The sequence below is a fragment of the Perca fluviatilis genome, chromosome 8 (assembly GCF_010015445.1).
Source record: "Perca fluviatilis chromosome 8, GENO_Pfluv_1.0, whole genome shotgun sequence".
In the NCBI taxonomy this organism is placed as follows: Eukaryota; Metazoa; Chordata; class Actinopteri; order Perciformes; family Percidae; genus Perca; species Perca fluviatilis.
The window spans coordinates 9,179,525-9,203,937 of NC_053119.1; the positions used below are offsets into that span (position 1 = coordinate 9,179,525).

The following is a 24,413-nucleotide window of genomic DNA, read 5'->3' on the forward strand; positions in this document are numbered from 1 at the left end:
GTAATTAATGTTGATGCATGTCGCCTCAGTTAAAGGTGTTGCCTTCATAATCAGCTCAACTCAAGTTCTTTTTTTAGAGGGTCTGATTACCTCGTGTGTGTGTGTGTGTGTGTGTGTGTGTGTGTGTGTGTGTGTGTGTGTGTGTGTGTGTGTGTGTGTGTGTGTGTGTGTGTGTGTGTGTGTGTGTGTGTGTGTGTGTGTGTGTGTGTGTGTGTGTGTGTTTTTGGACCCTGATTTTAGAGATTTTATGCTACATTTAAAAAGTTTCACCTTTTGGCTTCAGTGAGCCTCTCTCCTGTAGATAAAATGTATATTTCTGTCTTTATACCTAAAGCTTGTCAAAGTGTTTTAAAAAAAAAATGTGTACACAAACTGCAGGTTTGAACAGCATTAAAGTGTAGAAGTAACATTCTATCCTACATTGCATTCTATTCATTCTGAACAAACGTTTTTCTTTACTCTTTGCGGTGTAAACATAGTGTAACTATAAATTAGACATGGTGGTTGGGTTTACATATGTTTCATTACCTTTTACGGCTGTTCAGTGGAAGCCTGGCTGACAGTGGAATTTTGAGGGAGGTTTTGAAAGAGTTTAATGAGCTTTCATAACCTGTAACAGAGAATGTAATCCATCAAAAAATATTTCAGTAGACAGGGCCGATCTTCACACCTAAATTTTTCGCTCAACACCACTTATGTGGAAAACTTAAAGGAACAAGCCGACTTATTGGGAATTTAGCTTATTCACCGTAACCCCCAGAGTAAGACAAGTCGATACATACCCTTCTCATCTCTGTGCGTGCTGTAAAGCTGTCTGACGGCTCCAGCGGCATCAGCCCATCACAGAACAGGCAGGTGAATGGTTCCAGTAATCCTACTGCTCCGAATAAGTGACAAAATAACGCCAACATGTTCCTATTTACATGTTGTGATTTGTAGAGTCACAGCATGTACAAAAAACAACGTAACATGAGACACAGCCATCTTCTAACTGTAAACAAACCGGGAACTATATTCTCAGGCGGAAGAATATAGTACTTGGGCGGAGTGATATGCTCGCAGTAAGCCTGTCTGAGAATATAGCTCCCGGTTTGTTTACAGTTAGAAGATGGCTGTGTCTCATGTTACCGCTGTTTTTGTACACGCTGACTCTACAAATCACAACATGTAAATAGGAACATGTTGGCGTTATTTTGTCACTTTTGTCACAATTCGGAGCAGTAGGCTAGTTGGAACCAGTTACCTGCAGGATCTGTGCTGGGCTAAGCTAATGCTGGAGCCGTCAGACAGCGTTACAGCACCCACGGAGATGAGAAGGGTATGTATCGACTTGTCTTACTCTGGGGGTTACGGTGAATAAGCTAAATTCCCAATAAATCGGCGTGTTCCTTTAACCCTGTAAGGTCTAATCCATTATATTCAGAATAATAGTGGAATACTGGTGGGCATGTAAATGTACTCAATGACAGACACACAATGGTTGTTGCAGGAATCAAACCTGCTAACTTCTCATAGAACAGTGTCTCTAACGGGCCCCTGTATAGCTCACCTGGTAGAGCAGTCGCCCACGTACAGAGGTTTACTCCTCAACGCAGCAGCTGCAGGTTCGACTCTGACCTGCAGCCCTTTGCTGCAAGTCATTCCCATTCTCTCTCCCCTTTTGAGTCTAAGCTGTCCTATCCAAATTAAGGCCTCCAAATGCCCAACAAATAATCTTAAAAAAGAGAACAGTGTCTGTAACCACTGAGCCACAATACCCAACCAGCTCACCAGCCATGCCGTGGGTCCCCATGGATGGTCTACCAGCCAGGCAACCATCTTAGTGGTTACTTAAAGGTCCCATTTGGATGCTTTTATATAGACCTTAGTGGTCCCCTAATACTATATCTGAAGTCTCTTTCCCGAAATTTAGCCTTGGTGCAGAATTACAGCCACTAGAGCCAGTCCCACAATGAGCTTTCCTTAGGATGTGCCATTTTTGTGTCTGTAGCTATTGAGGAGGGTGGGGGTGTGGCCTTGACCAACTGCCACTTTTCTCGTTTGAAAGCCATAATGTCTCTCTCCCATGGGTTGTCCAAATTCTCTGGGCGGGCAAAGCAGAGAAAGGGGAGGTAACCTTGCTCCTTATGACCTCATAACAAGCAAGATTCCAGATTGGCCCATCTGAGCTTTCATTTTCTCAAAGGCAGAGCAGGATACCCAGGGCTCGGTTTACACCTATCGCCATTTTAAGCCAATTGGGGACCATAGGCAGGCTGGGGGAACGCATATTAATGTTAAAAAACCTCATAAAGGGAAATTTTCATGCCATGGGACCTTTAACACTCAACACGAGCTACCAGGCTAATGTGTGTGTGTTTTTTTTCTTTTCTTTACCTTGTAGTGCGTTCGCGTGACCAGATATGACAAGGACGCACAGAGGTTGTTGTTGTTAGTGGCTTTTTAGAGTTAGTGATCATTGTTGCTCAGGTGGAATGGGTTGGAAACGGGTCGCCTTCCCCATGAGGTGCGTTTTAAAGATTATTCTCAAAGGACGGTGCTCACATTACAGCAGTTAACAACAATACAAAACAGAGTAGTTTGTGGTTTGACATGCAGCAAAGGGCTGCAGGTCGGAGTCAAACCCGCAGCTGCTGCATCAAGAGATATACCTCTATATATGTGCACCTGCTCTACCAACTGAGCTAACCCGGCCACACATTTTATTTTTTTATTTTTTAAAGTGAAAGACAGTAAGAGATAATTATTAAATAGACAAAGTACAGATTACTGTCTTCACCACTGCATTTGTTTTAAATGTATCCAACTGGATTGGATTGCACCCACTATTTGTAAATCCATTACTAAGTCTTCCTAACATCATAGTAATTACTAACTAGTTTTAAAATAGTTATTAACTACGAACTATTAACTAAATCAGGTTGCACCATAAAAACTGACGAAATGTCTTAGCTATTCAAGACCCGATCAACTAATGTTAGCATCACCAATTGTAACATAACAAAACAACAAAAATACGTTTTCGGTGTCAATCTATATATTAAATTAGCGGACATATGTATACAACATTATATATATATATATGTCATTGAGATCCCATTTCTTTTGCAAAAGAGACCTGAGTCATTAGAAGAAATAAGAGAGATAAGACACACAACAAAACATAATGACGTGTCATACGACAGGAAATATCCAAAACACACATCCTGTTGATTTTTGGCAGGAATTTGTTGTTCTATTGCAATTTTAAAGGATTTTAACTATAATGTATTCATGTTAGGACATAGTTCATGTCTTACTTTAGCATTTCCACCATTCCACCACTCACATTTTTATTATATAACGTTTTACCAGTTAAGACAGATTTCCAAGTTTCTGGTCCCGGGGGTTTGCAGAGTTGTGAGTCGCTGCCATGTGACAGATGTGTGTGAATACAGTAAAGGCTGCTAGAATGCAAATAAAATGTCATTTTAGTGCCAGCCGATTGCCTCGCTGTGTTTTCACTAGCGGCCCCGTAATCAAAATACACTCTTAAGACTCCCTTGGACGGAGATGCTCTAATGTCAATAAGGAGGACTTTCCTCCACCCACACAAACACTCACTAACCCCGTCCCCATCCTCCCTCTCCGTCCCTCCTCCCCCCTTCTCTGAAATATCATCATGCTGCAAGGCAAAGTTCTAGTGACATTTAATTAGGGCGTTTTCCTCTCTTATTGGGGTCCGGGGAAAGAACACGCTCTCAGCTGACTTCTCGGCGTTGTTTGCACTGTCTTCAATCAATCTAACCCTCTCCTGTTTCTCTCCCCTCCTCTCTTTCTAATTCAACAGTTTGTGTGCTGTACACTCAAGGAATAGCCAACAGGGAATGGAGAGAGGTGAGTACAGGGGTGGGAATAATTTATTAAGTTAATTAAATTAAGCTCTCACTTAAGTTTATTAAGTGAAGGAGCTTAAATGGCAGCCTTTCAGCAAGTCTTATTGAAGGAATACAATGAGTTTTTGGGAGGCTGGCCTGTGAGCCAGCTTACAGTATCCGGGAAATGACAAGATCAGGGCAAGTAATGCTGTTTATTTTTTTTTTCTTGCCCTCTGAAATGCTAGGTCAAGACTGTTGGATCAATGTGTTGGTTTGAATTTATCGCATTTGACCCAGCTCACACTTTTTGTTTTGTTTACTTGTTTTGTGCTGAGCGACCTAACAATCACACGCAGGCATCTCTTTTCAGACAATGTAGAAATCTTTAATGACATTGCTGTATCATCCGTGAGGCATTCATGTTAAAATGCCTGTGTGACAAAAATAGATGTAGGTGTATGCCATGTACTGTATTTTTCGGGTCCTCTTAGTTCCTGGTAAGTGAGACTCAGGGACCCGAGTTGTCCATATTATATTATTGTGTTGGTGTTCTCTCTCTTTGTTTGGGTTGATGGCATTTCGGAGCAGGTCTAGTTATTCTCGGGTCTCTTTCAGATGGAGCCTGTTTCACAAAAGTGATTTGGAAGCAATTGCTTGCATGCAGATTGCGAATAGTGGCCGCTTCACACTTCATTGCAGATTCATTGAATGTAGGAGTCCTACAGGATCACAAGCATTGTTTTAACAAGGGAATCATGCCGAAATAAACCTCTCACATTGCAAATTGCAGCTTGCATGTTGCAAATTCTGTGAAACGGGCCCTTAGTATAATCTTTTGAGAATTTGAAAGATCTATGCAACCTTTGGCTCGTTGCGTAGCCAGCATCAATCGCTGAAGTTTACCAACTGAATGTAAGTAACTTAGTGAGCGCATCAAGTGATCACATGACTATTGCAAACGATGTCTGCCCTGTAAAGCTGTAACGTCCATTTCTAGAAAACAAAATCATTGGATGGATGAAAAATGGAGAGAAAATTTGGTTATTCTAATGAGGCAAAACTTTAAAGTTTGGCCTGAGGGTGGTACTGGGGGGAAAGGCCATGTTGTTACCTTCATCAAGATGGTTTGTCCTCTTTACAGTGGCAATTGTGTAGATTGTGGTAGATTCAGATGGTATTGGACATTTAGAATTCAACATTGTGGCATTTTGGCACATTGTTATGTGTTGTTATTTTTGCAATTGTGTGTCAACAACAATGGAATTTTCAATGGCTGGTGTTTTTCTGGTCTTTAGTTTGTTGAATGAGTCTTGCAGCCAGTAATCAAATGTCACCTGTCTCATTTCTCTTCTAGTTTTGCAGGACAGAAGTCATAGACAACACCCTCAATCCTGACTTTGTCCGCAAATTCATCCTGGACTATTTTTTTGAGGAGAGGCAGAATCTACGCTTTGACCTGTGAGTTAACAATTGACTTATGCATGTTAGTGTTTGTGTATTTGTGTGTGTTGTGCAGGCGTGGGTGCAGCTATGTGTAAAGCGAAGTTGAGCCAAGACTGAAATATTCATGGTTTGCGCAGAGGGAGATGTAAGTCTTCTCCCTTTTAAATAAAAGACAAGTTTTCATGCTTTTTTCCACCAGCATTTCCATTTGAATCCATCCCATTCAAACAATGCAAAAAATAGGGCCATGTGCACACGGTGAATCATACACTTTCACCTTGGCATCTGAAAATATAGCACATAATGCTTTTAAACATGAATTTACCAGCATTTCTGTAATCTAGCTGCTAAATTAGTAGCAATTCTCACCTGGCTTATTGGTTGGAAAGTGATCATTCAGTGCATGTGCATGTGATTGTGATTGTAATTGAATAATAGTGCTGGCCGATATGGAGAAAATCAAATATCACGATATTTTTGACCAAATACCTCGATATCGATACCGCAACGATATTGTAGTGTTGACTATTGGTGCTTTCACTAAATATTTACACAATGAGATTTTTTTATAAATAATCATCAGTAATGTGGCTATAATGACAAATAATAGAACAGCTAAATTTATGATATCCAAAATCTAAGACGATATCTAGTCTCATATAGGGCTGGGCGATAAAACGATAACGATATGTATCGCGATAGACGTAATCAATATCAATAGAAAATGCGTTAGATAAAACGTTCGATAACTTGTTTTTCTTCTTCGGAAGAAACCAGAAGTTGCGAAGCAAGTTTGGTTGCATGAACAAAGGCACTCACTCTCTGGTAACCTAGCAACGTAGGGAGTGACACTCTAACAGCCAATGATGTAACAGTATCAAGTTTGGTTGCGCCACATCGCTGTCTCGTGTTGGATTCTACAATAACAGAACCGGCGGCGTGTAGCGATAAGTGGAAAGTGAGTGCCGCAGCGAGCGAGGAAATTGTTGATGAAACAGGAAAAGTCAGTATGGCAGGTTTGGGGATTTTATAAGTCCGACCGTCGTCCCCACCAACACTACCGCAAACTTGTTTTACCACCTTAGCCGCGCTCACACTTTGGAGCAAAGCCGTATTTGCCAGCAACGTCCAACATCTGCAGCTGCTACACCGCACAAGCAGCAGACCGCCATGGAGAGGTACTCTGCATCAGCGCCTTACTAAACGCTACAAAGAAATAACGGAGGCAGACGTGCTGAGCACTGTCCAGAAGCCAGGTTACCAACCTAGCACTAAACCTGCAGAAAATAGTTCTTCTCAGGTTTCAGGTTTCTCTATGTTTATATTTAACACTTTGCACCATTTTATTACACCTTATTAAGCAGTTCTTACTTATTCTTTCTTCACTGTGATTTTATACTTATGTTTACATTTTAATTATTTGAGTGGTTTCCATGGTTGTGTTGACATTTCTGCTTTTATAACTGAGGGGATTATAATCAGAGGAAGGTTAAGTTTAAAATAAAAATGTTTAAATTTAATATATTTTTCTCCTGGTCCTTATTTTAAATAGGTCATAAAAAATATCAATAATTATCGATATCGACCGATATGAAACACTTATATCGTGATACAGTTTTCAGCCATATCGCCCAGCCCTAGTCTCATATCACGATATCGATATAATATCGATATATTGCCCAGCTCTATTGAATAATGAAAATTGTCCTGATTGGTTCATTAGGTTCACATGTGTTGAGGCTGACAGAAAAGTTATTATTTTAGTTATTAATAGAACATGTACATACTCTTGTGTCCACATAAGATACACATGTATTTTGCTGTTAAAAGTTTTCAAAAGTCATATGTCCTCATGTAGCCCTAAAAGTCGAGCAGTCCAAGTAATTATGATGATCTGGATTTTGCTCTATTGTGTTATTGCTCTACGCTGTTTCACTATATTTTCCCAAGATATCTCATGAAATATGGAACGGCTCTTTTGTTTGTTCACTTGTTGGCCTGTCAGCAGGACTACATGCTGCTTACAAGCTGTGGGAGGTTACAGTGAAGGTCAAGGACAGATGCTAGCTGTTGGTTGTGTGTGTGTCACAAAACACTGGATTGTTGTCCAGCTTTATAAGCTAATATTAATATGGTGTGCCTGCCGGAAGCCCTGGATGTGCGCACTTTGTGTATGCCGTGCGTGCGTGTGTGTGTGTAAGCAGTGCATTGTATTTAAGCATATAAACAGTCTGTGTCAGATAAAGTCTGCATGTATACCTTTAGGAATAGCATAAATGTGTTCAGATATACTGTATAGATGAATATTTGTGTGCGTGTATGAATCTGAGCATATGTGTGTGTTGACATCGGTTTTTTAAGAGTGTGTGTGTGCGCCTGTGTGCGTGTTTCCATTTTTGTATATATGAGCATGCCCGTTCAGCTTTTTGTATGCTTGGCAGGGGAAAGTATAAATCATTGGTGTGATATTTTGTATGTGTGTTGGTGTGTGTTTGTGTGTTTAACCATCTGCTTGTATGTGACCGTGTGCTAGATGAATGTAGTGCAAACTTTTTCCAGAGTATAATGCAAGATGTTAAAAACTGATAGAGATTGGATGATGGGGATGGAAGAGGATTTTGTGTGTGTGTGTGTGTGTGTGTGTGGGGGGGGTGGCCTACTCCCTCTGGGCTCGTTGTGAGTGGGTGAGCATCAGGCCCTGTTACTGTCTGCTGGGCTGATGGCCCTATGATCACTTGCAGCGAGAACAGGGCTTGCTCACACACACACACACACAACACACACACACACACACACACACACACACACACACACACACACACACATGCTGAGCTGTAACATGCAAACACACTGTGGTGGAAGTTTTCCTAAGAAGCAGCAGCGTTTAGAAATATCAATGATCAAATGAAAACGAATAATGACCGTTTGAGAATTAAACCAAAGTTTGGTCTTTGAGTATTTATTTACATTTGCAAATGGAGAAAACAAAGTTTCAAAGGTACACGCAGCACAACTGAAAATGTCTTTCCCAACTAGAAACCTAAAAATCTAAACATCTTATAGTGAAGAAACTCCATTAAGCCACCCCTCTTCAAATATCTTTAGCATGCTGCCACTAAAAAATACCATAGACAGTCAGATGATTTTACAACCTTCCATTCTGCTCCAGTGTCTCCTACATTAGACTAAACACCTGCTTATCTCAGGAGACAGAAAGAGATACGGTTTGTGGCCTTCTCGACTTTGTCTGCTAAAAAGTCAACAATGTGAGAAGGTTCAAACTAGTGAAACTAAATAATTCTACTGGGCTATAGTTCACGGTTGCCAACTATTTCACTTGGAGCCTTTTGAATCTACACATGAAGAAGCTAAATCTTGTGACGTTATAAAACAATCATTAAACCAATGGTTAATATCATTAAACAAATGGTTAAAATAAAATTTGCCACCACAACACATTTCTCATTAAAGAACCAGTTTCCTCAGCCTCTGTACTGAAGACTTTTTACTGTTGCTTCTGCAGCTCCCCCAGCCCTTCATCACCTCCACCTCCCTCACTCCCACTCAGCGCCTCACATCCCTCCAGGACGTTCATACACAGCCAGACAGCACAGAGCTCCCCGCAAACTGCCAGCATAGCTGCTGCTAACCCATTCCATGCTCTTTTTACCCGAAGACCCCAAAGCCAACGACACACTTTGCTTCCTCTGCTGCTATCCATGCCTGGAAATTCTGTTAACCCCCATCTCACTGCCGGCCATGTTCAGTGCTCCTCTTTGCTTTTCCTTTTTTTTCAATTGAAACTTGAGATGCTAACTGAAGCCAGTGTAAGCCCCCCCGGCTGGATGGTTGTCTAATCAAGTGTGGCAAATTGGATCAGACCTCCAAGCATTACATGAAATACCCTCCCAAAAGGAATAAAAGAAGGATACAGCTGTTTAGTTGATTGAACTTATTTTACTGTTATTTCACTGGATTGAAGATATTTGAGAGTAGTGGTAATCAATGATATATTTTGTATTGAAACCAATTTTAAATTGAAAAGAACCTTAAATTCATTAAAAAACATGCTTTTCAGTTTTTACGTATCAATTTTTGGAAACATGTATGTTGCTGGTTATGTACATGCACTTTATAGTATCTACACCAAACAGTGTGGCTAAATAAGGTCAGAGGACTGCAGTTTTACGTTAAAATGAAATTACTACACTGAAATGATTTTATGTAATAGAAGAAACCACTCTTATGTGATGAAGCATTTATATAAAATGATTGGTAACAACAAGTGTGAAACAGCATTTGTGCATGACAAGATTGAGAATACATGTATTGTTTAATATTTAAACCAGATGGAATCATAAAATACCTCATCATTTATGAATCATTATTGTACTGTAGTCTAAATCGGCTAAAAAGAATAGTGATATTTTTGTTTCACCATATTTTTGGTTTCCCCTCCTTGCCAAAATAACATAACCCAAATAGATCCAGGATTCAGTAAAAACCAATATCCAAAAGCCAAATCAGAAACAATGAAGCCTAAACCCAATATCCTGCCATACTTTTCTGTGGTTATAAGTATGACTCAAACCAATGTAGGTTTAGATGTATTTCAAACAAATGTTTTTTATTAGAATTGCTGAAAATCTGACCATTATTTTTTATTATTTGTATGATCCATCATTTCGCATTAGCCGTTTTTGTCCAAGGCAACGTACAATAAGTGGATTCAGTCTCCAAAGAAACACCTACATGGCCTACAAATTGGATGTTTATCATTCCCTTTCTTTTTATAGCAGTATTTTTTGTTAAAATACCACGTTCTAGATAATCTGTCAGGACCAATTACAGCACCGACTAGTGCTAATACAACATTTGTGTAGCATCTTGTATCAGTCGGTATGAAGGATTTATAAAGGGTTTCATAAAGTGTCAGTGTGCTGTTGTCTGTTGTTTATTAATAATAATAATAATAATAATTTATTTGATATAGCACCTTTTACAGACAGAGTCACAAAGTGCTTCACACAATAAACATTTGTTAAAATACAGTAGGATCCAAAACAGAAAATAAACAAGCAAAAAACCAATACAATACCAATGAAGGTAAAAGATTAAAAGACTAAAAAAAACAAATTACAAACATGAGACAAAAGCGAGCTGAAACAAGTGTGTCTTCAGCTGCTTGCCTCTCTGGCCCCGTTTGTTTGTGTGCCATCATTAGTCATCATTGCTCAGTTCAAATGGAGCTCTGAGCAGCCGCTCCCCCCGCAAGACAGACAGCACAGGACCAAGAGAAATCCTGTCTGGCCCAGTGCCGATGCCGAGTGATGTCATCCCCATAAGCACACACATACACACTCAGTCGGACACACAGCAAATGTGCACTCATGAGGTGCCGTGGGACATGTACTGCACATACTCTAGTGTGTGTGTTTGTTGGTGTGTGTGTGTCTGTCTGTGTGGGGGTGTGAACATGTAAGGCCAAATCATCATACATTCTTCATATATGTTTACCATCCATCTATAATTTGGTTATACTGATTGTCAGTACTGTCATTTTACTACGTTGGTCTATTCTGTACACACGTCTGTCTGTCTGTCCAGGGAGAAGGATCCCTCCTCTGTTGCTCTTTCTTTCTTCAATTTTGTCCCTGTTAAAGGTTTTTTCGGGGGACCTCCTGATCTGAATTGAGGCTCTAAGCATAGTGGGTATCATGTACAGATTGTGAAGCCCCTTGAGGCACATTTGTGATAAAATTGACTTGACATCAGTACATATATCAGTAGTATGTTTTTCTTTCCTAACTCTCCCTCCCGCCACCCTCTCTCTCTCTCTCTCTCTCTCTCTCTCTCTCTCTCTCTTTTTTTTTTTTTTTTTCTCTCTCTCTCTGTTTTTTTTTTCTCGTTCACTCTCTCTCTCTCTCTCTCTATGGGTCTCATTATTAAATAAGATTACATAAATCATTTATGAACATTTGGGAGTGGCAGAGGCAAGAGGCGAATAGAACATGAAGCGCACCTGTGCATTTTGCCTTTGGCGTGTTGCGTAACAGCGGCGTGTTTCCTTGCTCTTATGGAATAACATTAGTTACATCACTGTATTGGACACAGCATCTCCCAGTTTTGTCAGCAGGCGCCTTATCGTACATGGCATGCTGTCTGTTGAAAGAAACACTCAGGCTCTCCCTTTAACACACTCCGCTGCACGCTGCTGCACACACTCCACACACACGCATATTGACACACACACACACACACACACACACACACACACACACACACACACACACACCTGAGACACCCAGGAAGGTGGCGGGTTATGGGAAGTGTATAAAGATGAATTTCTCTCCGGAGAAGCGAGTGGATTACATGGTTTGCATGATGTTACTTGTGGTTTTGGATGATTGTTCCTGCATAAAATGGACAAGTAGCTCAGGTGGAGAGAAGCTATGATTGTTGAATCCTAATATATTCATATTTTGTAAGTCTAGCAGTCCTGTCAGGTGGAAGTCACTTTTCAGAAAAATATCTTTCTTTTTTAAATTGGCAACTTTAAGCTTGGTACAAAGACAATTGTGTATGCTTGAAAGGGAAACTCATCACTTTTACACACCAAAGTCTGTTTACAGGGAGTACTACTGCATATGTGAGAAAATGTCATACCTAGCTGCCTGCGGTGGAGTTGCATTGTGGGTTATGTAGGCGCCAGGTTTTGACAAGGAAGAATAATGTGTGGCATAAAAAAGATGATATTTCTGGTTCTGCTGCATCGATTCTGAACCCATTTTTAAAACTGTCCATTGTGATTCAGGCAATGTAATACAGTAAAAGTGCAATGATAAATTGGTGCAGCACTCTTTTAGTGCAGCGGTTAGGTAAATCATTTCTCAGTTTCAAGTTTTGTTAAAACTAGACCACTGCAAATACTGCCAGCCACAGATGTATTATGTAGTGATTGCCATATGCCGCTTTCAGTTTTTACGAGGTAGTGTGTGAAATGAAGTGCAGCACATAATCCTACAAAGAAGCAAACTAAGAAATAATGGTTTTGTTCTGCGCAATTTGGTGTGAAGGCTCCGTTAGCGTGATCAGTGTTTCAAAATGTGAGAATGCGCTGATGAGATGCATAATTTATGTAAGTGTAGTCAAAGACAAGCAATCAAACGCTATATCTTTTTGATTTTGCCAAATGTAATTTAAAGGCTGAAATGGAGTACTGAAATGCTTTATTCTCTAAGTTTCATCAAAAGTGGCATCCAAGAGATCGTGCTTAGGCTTACTGTATTCCTAGATATGTTTGGACTGTCTGCCAGCTGTCAGAATCAACTTAATTTGCCAATTATGTTGACACATACAAGGAATCGTACTCCGCTTGTCAGCAGCTCCTTACACACATTGCTGAGAACAAATGTAAAGGCAGATGCAAATAGAACTACAACTCAACATAGCTAAACATAGATTTGGAGTTTGGCGATATGTTATAATTTCCAACTGGCCACCCTACAGGTCAACAACCAGTGATTGCCGATATATTTGCGCAGGTATGTATTCTTAGCCTGGCTCCGCCCTCCTACGTACTTCCGCTCAATTTTCATTTTCCTTCAGTACACCATCTGGGTTTGCGGGTTATTCTTGGGTTTTCTCCGGCCACATCTTTACCGGTCTAATCAGCGAACAGAGGGAGTGGCTGAGAAACGATGACGTTGAGGTCGTGCGCTAGTTTGAGTTGTAGTTCCATAATGGCGGCGGAGAAAGATGCGAGCGAAGCCAATTGGTCCGTTGTGGCAACGCCGCCGAATATCCAGAAGTTAAAGCCCGAGAAAGAACAATCTTTGCTGAGTTGTGTTGGTGGCCATGATGTTGGGGCCCTCCTCCCCACGGGGTTCGGGAACAGTTTGATTTTCCAGCTCGCTCCGTTAGTGGTGAAGGAGTTGGCTAAGGCGAACGCTAGCGATGCTAAGCTGACGTCACAACCAAACATTAGCGATTGGTTATGGTAGATCCAGAGTGGCTCTGGGCAGATAGTTTTAAACTTCAACAGAGTACCCGCCTTCAAGGAAGTAACACTTATCGTTATATTAACACTTGTCGATATGACCAGGCTAATGTATTCTGGCTTTACACACTGTTTTTCCCTGCTGTCTCTCTTTGCCGTTGCTGGCTTTAAAAAAAAAAAAGAAAACATTTTGGGCATTTATTTATTTATCAATGACAGTGGCAAAGGGCCACAGGTTGGAGTTGAACCTGGGCCTGCAGCATTAAAGGTCCAATATGTAATATTTGTACTGTAATAAATCAAAAAATGACACCAATGCCTCATCAGATATTAAGGAAACATGTTAAACTGAAATACTATCTTTTCTGACAACAATGCTAATGTCAGTATTTTTTCTTTTTGAAATTTACATTCTGTGACGGAATTTCTGTTTATGTTTTGGCCTGTGTGTTGTTATCAACGGCCCAGTTTGACAGCCAGGCCGGGTTGCCAGATATACCTGTAAAAACGTAAACCCAGCACGCTACAGCTGTAACGGTAGTACAGCCATGAAAGCAGCACACAAACGAACAGGATCAACGGAGATAGATTCTACCCGACCTAAAAAAAAAGAAAACAGCATGTTTCTAACAGTTGCGTGACCAGAGACGTAACAACCCCCTGGTAAATATTGGAGATGTATTTGAAAGATGGAGACAGCTTAGATCCCAAAAGGACGCAGAATTGGCTTATTTCCTCCTGAACAGGTAAGCATTAGCTTCAGGCTAATTTATCACAGCCACTAGGGACGGGCATTTTATGTCATTTCAACATTTGTGTAGTCACATTGAATTATATAGCTAGAGTACCCGAGTTGGTTACTCGCAAAAACAATTGAGACATAGCCAGTAAAGTGATCCCGACTGGTCCTGGCTAATGCCGCCATGCTAACCCTGTTAACTGCTAACGTTACCGGGAGGACCAGGCAAGCAGCCCATGGCTGTTTACAACGTGTAGTTCAGTGGCTGGAGCCGACAACGGTGAGTTATTTTAAGCCACGAGAGGGGGGCTTTAAATCGGGAAGAGAGGACTGTGAGTTTGCAGTGTGTTTAGCGATTGTTGCCGTAATTCTAAGCCAATGAAGTGTGTTCCGTCGGCAAGGTAGTGGTATATTTAGCGTTTCGTATTGTAATTCTAAGCCGAGGAAGTGTGCCTGACTGGCATGTGGAGAAGACGGTGAGGTTGTTGTGTTTTTAGCGGTTCATACTGTAATTTTAAGCCGAAAAAGTGTGTCTGTCAGTTGGTTACAGAGCTCCGCGTGAGCACGGGCTTTTTTCAATATAGCCAGCATCTAACGTTAGCCACTCCTCTCATTGACATATATAAAAGACTCCGCTGTGCTGTGGAGTAATGTCTGGCTATGTGAAACTAGCATCTAACGTTAGCTACTCTGCTGTGCTGTGGAGTAATGTCTGGCTATGTGAAACTAGCATCTAACGTTAGCTACTCTGCTGTGCTGTGGAGTAATGTCTGGCTTTGTGAGAAAAGCGTCTAGCAACATTGTTGTGAATGCTGCGGTCTCAGCTAGGGATGGCTGACGCGAAACTTACGTTCCGAAGCTTTGTTGAGATCCCGAAGCGCAGATGTTTCGAAACACTGATCCGAAGCGTGATTCAAAACACCCATGTCACGTGACTACAGCTAAATGAAGCTTCGGAGTGTTTCACAAGTGTTTCGACAGGTGGTATGGTCCACTGAATTAGAGTTTGATTGACAGGGTCTGGAACATATCACACAATCGCACATCTGTATAAAGTGAAGTCAATACAGCTTGACCTCTTGGGTTTTTGTGAGAGGAGTTTCATTTTGAGCTTGCGGATTTTTGGTGATAGTGACATTTATAGTGCGATTTGTTTAGTTATATTTAGGCTTACATTTAAATGTACACATTGACTGATAGGCTAGAGACAGACAGAGTATACATACAGTGACACATTAATAGATAGATACATATATAGATAGATAAAAATGGAAGCTCCGTTTTCATTTTCATTCAGAGCCACAAATGTCGACATCAGGCCCATCATATTCAACATCAACACCAGTAGAAACACAGGACAGTTTATGGGACCGCTTTGATGATCGTATCCGTGAAACCAAGATGATACACAATGCTACAGCTGATGCCACAGTGGAAGTGAAAAAATACCTCAACTATGCGTTTATGCCCAGAACTCATGATCCCCTAACTTACTGGAAAGAGAGAGCAGTAATCTTTCCTCATTTGTATGTCCTTGCTAAAAAAAATATCTTTGCATGCCAGCAACAAGTGTCCCTTATGAGAGGACTTTTTCAAAGGCTGGAGAAATTATCTGTAAAAAAAGAAGTAGGCTAAGTCCTTCCACAGCAGAGAAATTATTTTTGAATAAAAATCTATAAAAAAGTGAGACATTGTGGCTTGATTTCTTTTATAATAGCCTATTCATTTTTCATGACCAAAATAACATTATGCACAGTGAGGAGCCTACAAGCCTTACAAGCTTCACATATTAGAAAATTACAATAATTTTTTTTTTTAATGGCTCGTTGTCAAGGTTGTTTCAGATCAACACCTGCAAGTGACCACTAGGTGTCATCGTTGAGACGGGTGTCGGATTGTTTCGAAGCCTCGACACAATATGGCACATTTGGCACAATATGGCACAATATGGCACAATATGGCACATTTGCTTCAAGGTTTCATTGTTTCACGAAGCCTCGATCTGCCCACCACTAGTCTCAGCCTGGCAACCCCCGTGAACTTCGAGTCTGGGCAGGAGGGGGCGGGGGAAACGACTCTCCAGTATTTTGAATTGGTAGTGCAGTAACTATTTTAACCGCTAGCTGCCAGTATTACATACAATATTACATATTGCACCTTTAAGGATTAAACCTTTATGTATGGGCACCCACTCTACCAACTGAGCTATCCGGGCGGCCTTGTTGCTGGCTTTTTGTGCTAATAGGTTAGCTCGCTGAACAAGTCTGTTCCTGAGCAGCGGCTCTCACTCGTAGGCAAATAACAAAAATCGGCCAAAAGTAGAAGAAAAATTTTGACGGACTCAGCCAATCACCGTTATATTTACAGTATCTTTATACAAGTAAAAAAAACTGTATATCCAGGGTTGTGGTCTGGTTGTGCTGTGCTAAAAATAGTGCAAAGAATACTGTAATAGACATCCCTGAAGTACATACTTGGAATAACCTCCTGGATGTCCATCCATCCATCCATCTATATATGCTTATCCTTTGCAGGGAGTACTTCTTTGATGTATCTTTTGTCCACCTTTAATTATTATAACAATGACATATACAATGCCATGCAATATTTAAATCTGTCATTTTCCAGTGATAGCTCTCTTTAATTATTCTTTATATGTCTTATAATTATTTATATATTTTTTATATAATATACTATATATATATATATATATATATATATATATATATATATTGATTTGCTTGGTAAAGTGTAAAGACAGCCATTAACGATGCTCAGGCCTAATATTGTTGTAGCCTCATGCATTAAATTCGGTCACTAAAGCTTTCGGTGCCGTAATCACGAGCCTACTTTAATCCTGAACAGCTTCTTTGCAGTGATTAGCGGACGAGTGCCTTGCATTAATGGCAGTTGATGAGGGAGAAAAGCTTCTGTCATTGACTACTAATTTGTGTTTTGGCAGCCACAGACCTGCTGCTCAAGCCTTTCATCTCTTCTTTTCTCTTCTCTGCAGGTATGATTTAGACTGCAAGAGCGACAACCTCTCTAAACACGTGAGTGTCTCCTTCACCTCAGCTGTTCATTCATGGAGATATTATACAGCCAAATGTTTACCCTTCCAGTACAATAGCAGCCTGATATGAATCAGAATGTCAGAGGTAAGAATGGCGTAACAGGAACAATTGTGTTGGCCTTGAAACTCTCCTGGAGAAAATACCTTTCTGGCCCATACCAAAGACATTCAGAGGGTTTTTACACCACAGTTTCTGTCTCAGTAAAATCCTTCTGACCTGTGTGCTTTCTGTGTTTGTTAGCAGTAGTGCAAGACAATAAGATATGAAACTTTGAATTATTAACTGGTAACTGTTAACTACAGGTGTGGAGGTAGAGTGGTTAACTTTTTGAAAAGCTGTCAGAATAAGAACTAATAGCACTAATAGCAAGCTTTAAAGAAATAACAACTTTACTTTACTTTACTTTTTTTTTTTGTCTTTTCTCAATGAATGACTTGAAATACTGAATAATAAATGAAAATACTCTTGCCCTTTATTGACAATTACAGTATATATTAAATGGAAAAAAAAATACATAAATACATTTTAAAAGGAGAAAAAGAAGAACAAAAACATCTAAACTCACAGCACAGTTTCCTTTACATTCCATCATCAAGACAGCCATCTCTGTTGTCGCATAGGATCTTTTATAATTTTCTTTTACAGTAGTAATTTTGTATCATGTAAAGTCATGTCATCAGCGTCTAATTAGTCTCACGTTGCCAGACCTTCCTCCACAGCCCTGTGGAAGGAAGGTCTGGCTAGTCCACACAGCATTCCGGGATGGGAGAAAAACGCGCTCTGGGTTATTGGCATTTCTTTTAACCAATCACAACCGTCTTGGGCGGCGCTAAGCGCCGTACGGAGCAATGGCGCCTCTGCAAAATAGCCTCGGGAGGGAACTTGTTTTGGTGGAACATGTGAACGTTCAAAAGTTGTTTTAGTCGTGCAACAGAAAACTCAGATTGGACAGATAGTCTAGCTAGCTGTCTGGATTTACCCTGCAGAGATCTGAGCAGTTAACCATAGTCCTCAGAAATCCACCGGAGTTTAAAATGCAAAGAAAACACAAAGAAAGCCCAAGGAAACGTATATCTGGCCTAAATGAGTGATATCCGGCCTAAATGAGTGAAATCCGGCGGAATATCTGTTGGCAACAGAGCAATCCTGGAGTGGAACGTCATGGATGTAGACTAGGGTCTAATGAACTCAATACATCGTGACCAGACGTGTACATTTATCTTGGTGTACTCTGAGGGAGTATGACAATTTCTCCATTATATATGTTTGATTAAATATCTCTATGCAATTTAGCCATTTACAAGTTATGTTTTTCTTTTTAGGTTTCTTGCTAAATGTTTTAGGCGCAAATTAATGAATGGATTTGCTCCAAGAGATGCTTGACTAAATCAATGACTTGTTGGTTCATTTTATGTCGATTTCATCATCAGCTAATCCACTAATCTGGTTAAAATAGGTGCCTTTTTAATTTAACAAAGAGGGGACATTGGAATAAAAACATTTTGTAGCTCTGGGCTTTCAGCACTGACTTCAAGAGTGATAGATAGCTCGTCAAACTTTGAGGGTTGGCAGTAGCTCAGTCCGTAGGGAGTTGGGTTGGGAGGAGGTGGGTTGCTGATTCAAGTCCCTGTATGGATTGTGGACTGGTAGCTCGAGAGATTCCTCGGCACTGCCAAGAGCACCTTGGCGTCAATCGTAAAAGGTATAAATCAATCAAAAAAGGTATAAATAAGAAAATTAAACACCATCAGGTAGGAAATGGAAGTGAACATCTACAATTTGACAGGCTTTTTTCAAGTCTAAAACACATAAATGTTAGAGACAAGTGTCTTTAATAAAGCAATGAGATTATGTCAGCTTGCAGTTTGCAGTTGTGCAAACGGCCTGCATGCCCTCCTGCCCTCCTGCCACTGCTGCTGATGGATTGCAGGTTAAAGTTACTCCCAAACACTATTCAGCAAGCCTGTCTTGGTCAAGCCATCTTGATTTAAAACCTGTAACTTCCGATTGTACTGCCCTTTAGCTCCATCCTTCACTTCCAGTGCACCCAGAAGCCCCAGCAGCACCCTGCTCCAGTTCTGTCTATAACCTGGGCTCTATCTCCACCCCCAGCCCTCTTCCTATTACCCGGCTTCATACTCATTGCCAACTGCAGGCAGTTCTTTTCCTCAGCCTCAACCCCAGCGTGCCCCCGGGCTTCTACTGAGAGCGCTGAGCAATGTGAGCCTAGCGACTCCCTCGCAACATGAAGGCTGAGGACGCTTGGATGCGCCCTGTCGTCGCTGTGGATGTGTGGGATTGGAGATCTGGCACGCAGTGATGGCTCCATTGTCAAGGCACAGTCAATCCCCAGTCGCTTTAAATAACAGAAACTAGAGGGGGGAAAGTACAGTATCTTTCTTGGCAGCATTAATGGCAGCAGTTGAGGATTTCTTCCTCTTTCCTTCACAGCAGATGTTTTCCTGTGCCATATGGTTTTCATACCTTGTGCAGATATGGCTGCAGGGGAATATATGCAAAGACAGAGCATACAGTACAATCTAATTTAGGGCTGTGTATCTTGTTGTTGTAGATGAAGTGGATGTTGCATTTTTATTCTGACAGATGCTTGTTACGGCCCTGTGCACAATCCTTTATTTTTTATTTTGGTGGTAAAATATACCAATATCCTTCCTACAAACACTAATCTAATTTCAAAGTCTTCATTCATTATTTTAAACTTGATGGTTAGCAAATGAATCCAGGCAGAGAAGTATCTTCTTTGTTTGCAGGCACTAATTAAATTAACTGGTTGTGTGTTCCCTCACGACTATTTGAAAGCAATCAGGGTTTTACTGCAAACTTGTATTCCCCTTATTAAATGCTGTAAAAGCACATGTATGTAAAACAACCTATTACAAGGTTTTGTGCCATTTTCATTTTTGATAGACTGTTCAAAATGTGAGGCAAAAAAGACTTCACCAGACTTGAGCCCAGGGCATCACTGGACTTTAAACAGTAATTTCCAATCTGGGGTCAGGACCCCTCTAAGGGATCTGAAGATAAATGTAAGGGGTTGTGAGATGATGCTACACAAACTTAATTGTTTTTAAGCATATCTTGTCCTTTTTTTCCTTTTTGAAATGTTGAATATTTACCTCCCTTTTTAGAAGGAAATCTGAGAAGTTTAGAGATACCCATGCTTTATGCATCCTGTAATGCGGGGTAGCAACAGAAACGGCTCATTTTAGGGGGTTTACAAGCCAAAAGAAGGTTTGGTCTTAAAAGGATGTTCTGGTATTTGTCAACACTGGTTCTATTTCAATATTATGACTGTTGGTGGTTTGGATTTTAGTCCTCACCACCTAAATGTTTGCGAAACGCAGACTCTGACAAAAACAGAATTTGACAGTGTGCTTCAACAGCTACAGTGATTTCCAAGGGACTACTTTCTATTATAGCTTTTGGTCTGACTGAAAAACAAGTGTTTGATGTGATCTCTGAGATTTTAAGTTTTTGGGTTGTATGCACATTTTTTTTTGTAATGTACAATCTTTAACATTTTAACTGTACTTTTTTTTATTTGAGATATTCTGGGCATTTTATATATTTAGTTTTTATTGTTTTGAGATATTTATATCAATGGGTGGGATATATATATATATATATATATATATATATATATATATATATATATATATATATATAGGCACTATGAGTCATATTTTTGTCAATTATGACTGATGATTACATTTTAATGAATGGTAACCCTGCACACACTCCATACCAAAACATGTTAAACTTCAAGAAGGAATCTAAGACTTGTGGGATTTATCTGTGATCTTTTTTTTACTAGAGATACCCTTCTAACCTCCATTTTTTTTCCTGCCACCACTGAGCCTGTTAATGTGAGGCCCCCTTAGCCTCTGGTCTGAGATATCTGAGGCGTAGCAGGCGCTGGGATGGGGCTGCTAGCTAGCAGCACATTTCTTATGGAAAGGCCAGAGCATTTTTGTCATCTCCTTTTGTTTCGAGACCTCGGCATGGGGAAAAATTTGCTCAGCACCCGCAAAGATCTTTAGAGCAGCTTTCTGCCCGCCGGACTCAACACGGCTCATCTGTCAAGCACTTTTACACACACACACACACACTGACTGACTGTACATGCACGCTTACTAACGCACACATGCACACACAATCTTGTGGGGGAGGCCTCAGTAGCAGTGCGTGAACAAACCCTCCTTGCCTGTTGTAAACAGACTTTTATACCCCCCTCTTCTATCTCTGCTCTTTGCTCTTCTTGCTGCCAAAGGCTCTTCCTCCCCAAACTGAATTCTGTCTTATCGTCACCCTACAGTGATCAACAAGGACACGGGACCTGCTGCAATGTGCAAAATATAGGAAATATATATATATATATATATATATATATATATATATATATATATATATATATATATGAAAAAGAGAAAGAAAGCCAACAATATGACTCTTTGTTACAAGACAAACATTGAACTCAGACCATGAAGAACTTGAAATACTTATACAACTAGCTATTATTCCAAGACTTATTTTTTGTGTTCTGTATGCCTCTGTAGTGTTCACATTATGTGCATAAATTGCACATAATGCACATCTTTAAAGCTACATTTTGTAAGAATTTCTCCCATCTAGCGCTGAAATTGTATATGACAACCAACTGAATATTACTTTCTAGATACTTTCCATTCCAAATGCGTTTTAACTGCTACGGTGGCCGAACCTGAAATTAGCTCTTAGTATCTCCATCGTTTACACGCAGCTGTTCTAGCCACTCCAATATTAACTTTGGTCTTGTTGCTTTGCCTGTCGCGTTGTCGTTTTAATTCTCTTTTTCGCTTCCCTGGCGAGTAATATCCCCCTGGCATTCGTCACGGTGCGGGGTGCCACTGAGTGTAAAAGGGTGAAAGGCGGAGGTATGTACTGTGGCCCTGAAGTGCAAATCACAACAGCAAATAGAAAAACGCAACAGCAAATCCTAAAACACAACGGCAAATAGGAAAACACGACAGCAATGACCTTTTCCGGTAGAAGTTAATGCTGTTTATGATTTGTTGAAGTGTTTTCCTATTTGCCGTTTTGTTTTCCTATTTGCCATTGTGTTTTATGATTTGATATATATGATATTTGCTGTTGTGATTTGCACTTCAGGGCCACCGTAAAGATGTCCTTCTTTGGCTAATGTATTTTAAAGATGGAGGCGCAACATGCCAGCCGTCATTCGAGCAACTCACCCATATGTATTCTGAATGATTCTAAATGGCAGATTCTACGCTTACGAGAATACTTTGATTAGATGGTGGAAGTAATTGCACATGAATGATCACATATTTGTGAAAGAACAAAGGGTTTTTTGCTAAGAAGCAACTCAAAATTAAATTACACAGTGTAGGTTTAATAAACAGCTTTCTCTTTGTTTCTGTCCCTGTTGATCTGTATCATGGTCATTTGATAATCACATAACTGGCTCACTGCTGTTTGTCTTGATTGACGAAGATATTGTGATAAAAAGTGGCAGAATAGCTGCAAGTAACAATTATTTTCATTAAAGGTTAATTAAGTGATTAATTAATCAATAAATAATTTTGTTTATAAAATGTCAGAAAATTGTGAAAAATATCCCTTGTAATTTCTCAGAGCCCAAGATGACTGTTGATTGATTTATCCAACCAACAGAACAAAACCTAAGAATATTGAGTTTACTATCATATTTGACAAAGAAAAGAATCAAATCATCACATCTGAAAACCTGGAACCAGAGAATGTTGACCGAAATGATTAACAAAATGTGAAAACAGTCGATGAGTAACTATCTTTCGATCGATTAATTGACTAACTGACTAATCATTTCAGCTGTAAGTGGCAAAATATTAAATAAAAAGTTGTTAGAATTTTGAAATAAAACTGCTGGAATTAAATACAAATGATTCACTTATGAGAATGAGCAGAAACCAATATTATTTTACAATTTCATAGCTATATGTAATGTCTTATTAATTAATTTAATATGAAACATTTTGAGTTTCCATTATGGGAACCCTACTTTTAGCTGTTTTTGTGTGTTTGAATCAACCTTATATGCTAAATGAAGAAATATATACAGTATATGTATATATGTGTGTATATATATAAAGATCTTAATGAATGTTTCTCCCAGCTCTTCCACCTCTAAATGTTTCTTTATTTCTGTGTTTATTTTTTCACACATTTAGGACTTCCTGGGCCAGGCGTTCTGTACGCTGGGCGAGATAGTCGGCTCCCTGGGAAGCCGCTTGGAAAAACCTTTGATGTAAGTAGTATATCATGCACAGAGGAAAACAAACAAACACACTCACTGCTATTTTAATTAGACACTCATAATTGAAAGCGAATGGGAAAAAGGCTTGTATTGCATTACTCTAAGCAGAGAGCCACTGTCGTTAGGGGCAACAAAAAGCAGTTTGGGCTTAGGTTCCGATTTTAGATTCAGTTCCATTCAGTGGTGTGAATTGAAAATCAGCATGTCATTTTAAGATCACTTGCTTTGAAGGGAAGCAGAGCAGGGGCATGAAAACAAGCCAAGATGTTGATGAAAGCGTACACTGTCTCCATCAGCCAAATGAGATGAATAGTTAAACAGCAGCAGGCCTAATGACAGACTGTAAACATGTCGGGATGGTAAACAGCGTGTAGTGAAAAGGGACAGTTCACCCAAAGGGAAGATGTCAGTGGTGAGCTCCCAGCTCCATTTATAAACCTAAACTGAACTGAAGCCTCAACTGAAGCCTTAAGAAATAATCTGAATAAATGTCAGATTTTTGCTCTCTAGTATAACAAAATAGTTAAACCTGTAGCCAGTTCATGAAATATTTCACTTTTGTGGCTCTTTGTGTGGTTATTCTAAGTTTAGAGACACCTTCTAGTGCACAGGAATTCCCCTTTCACTCTTCCCATCATTTTTCCAATCACTCTAATATCAACTATCTAATATTGAGAAAAATTCCAGAAAAATCTTGAAGAGACAAAGACATGTATTGTACACAGAAATGCAAATGTCATCAACATAAGGTTTGCTGATACACAATTAAAGATTACTTAGAGTAGGGGTGAGAGTCAAATATCAATCATTTCTCAATACTGACCGAACTGTCAGTAGTATCAAAAACTACAGTGTCACAAAAAGTGGGCACCAAAGGCTTGGTCTTCTCAGTCATGTATAAATGTAAATGGATTGTTTTTATATAGCGCTTTTCTAGTCTTAACGACTAGTCAAAGCGCTTTAACATAGTACAGGAACCATTCAC

At 39.9% G+C, this 24,413-nt stretch overlaps 1 protein-coding gene across 4 annotated transcripts in view; it reads left to right on the plus strand.

Annotated features, from left to right (window-relative positions):
• The window catches only part of LOC120563401 (copine-8-like), a 74,338-nt gene that overhangs the window by 22,040 nt on the left and 27,885 nt on the right, over positions 1–24,413 (plus strand). For all 4 annotated transcript variants that reach the window (XM_039807559.1, XM_039807561.1, XM_039807560.1 and 1 more), the window contains 4 exons: positions 3,830–3,876; positions 5,212–5,315; positions 17,052–17,091; positions 23,343–23,419. In XM_039807559.1, the coding sequence (XP_039663493.1) occupies positions 3,830–3,876; positions 5,212–5,315; positions 17,052–17,091; positions 23,343–23,419 (268 nt within the window). The remainder of the gene's footprint in view (positions 1–3,829; positions 3,877–5,211; positions 5,316–17,051; positions 17,092–23,342; positions 23,420–24,413) is intronic.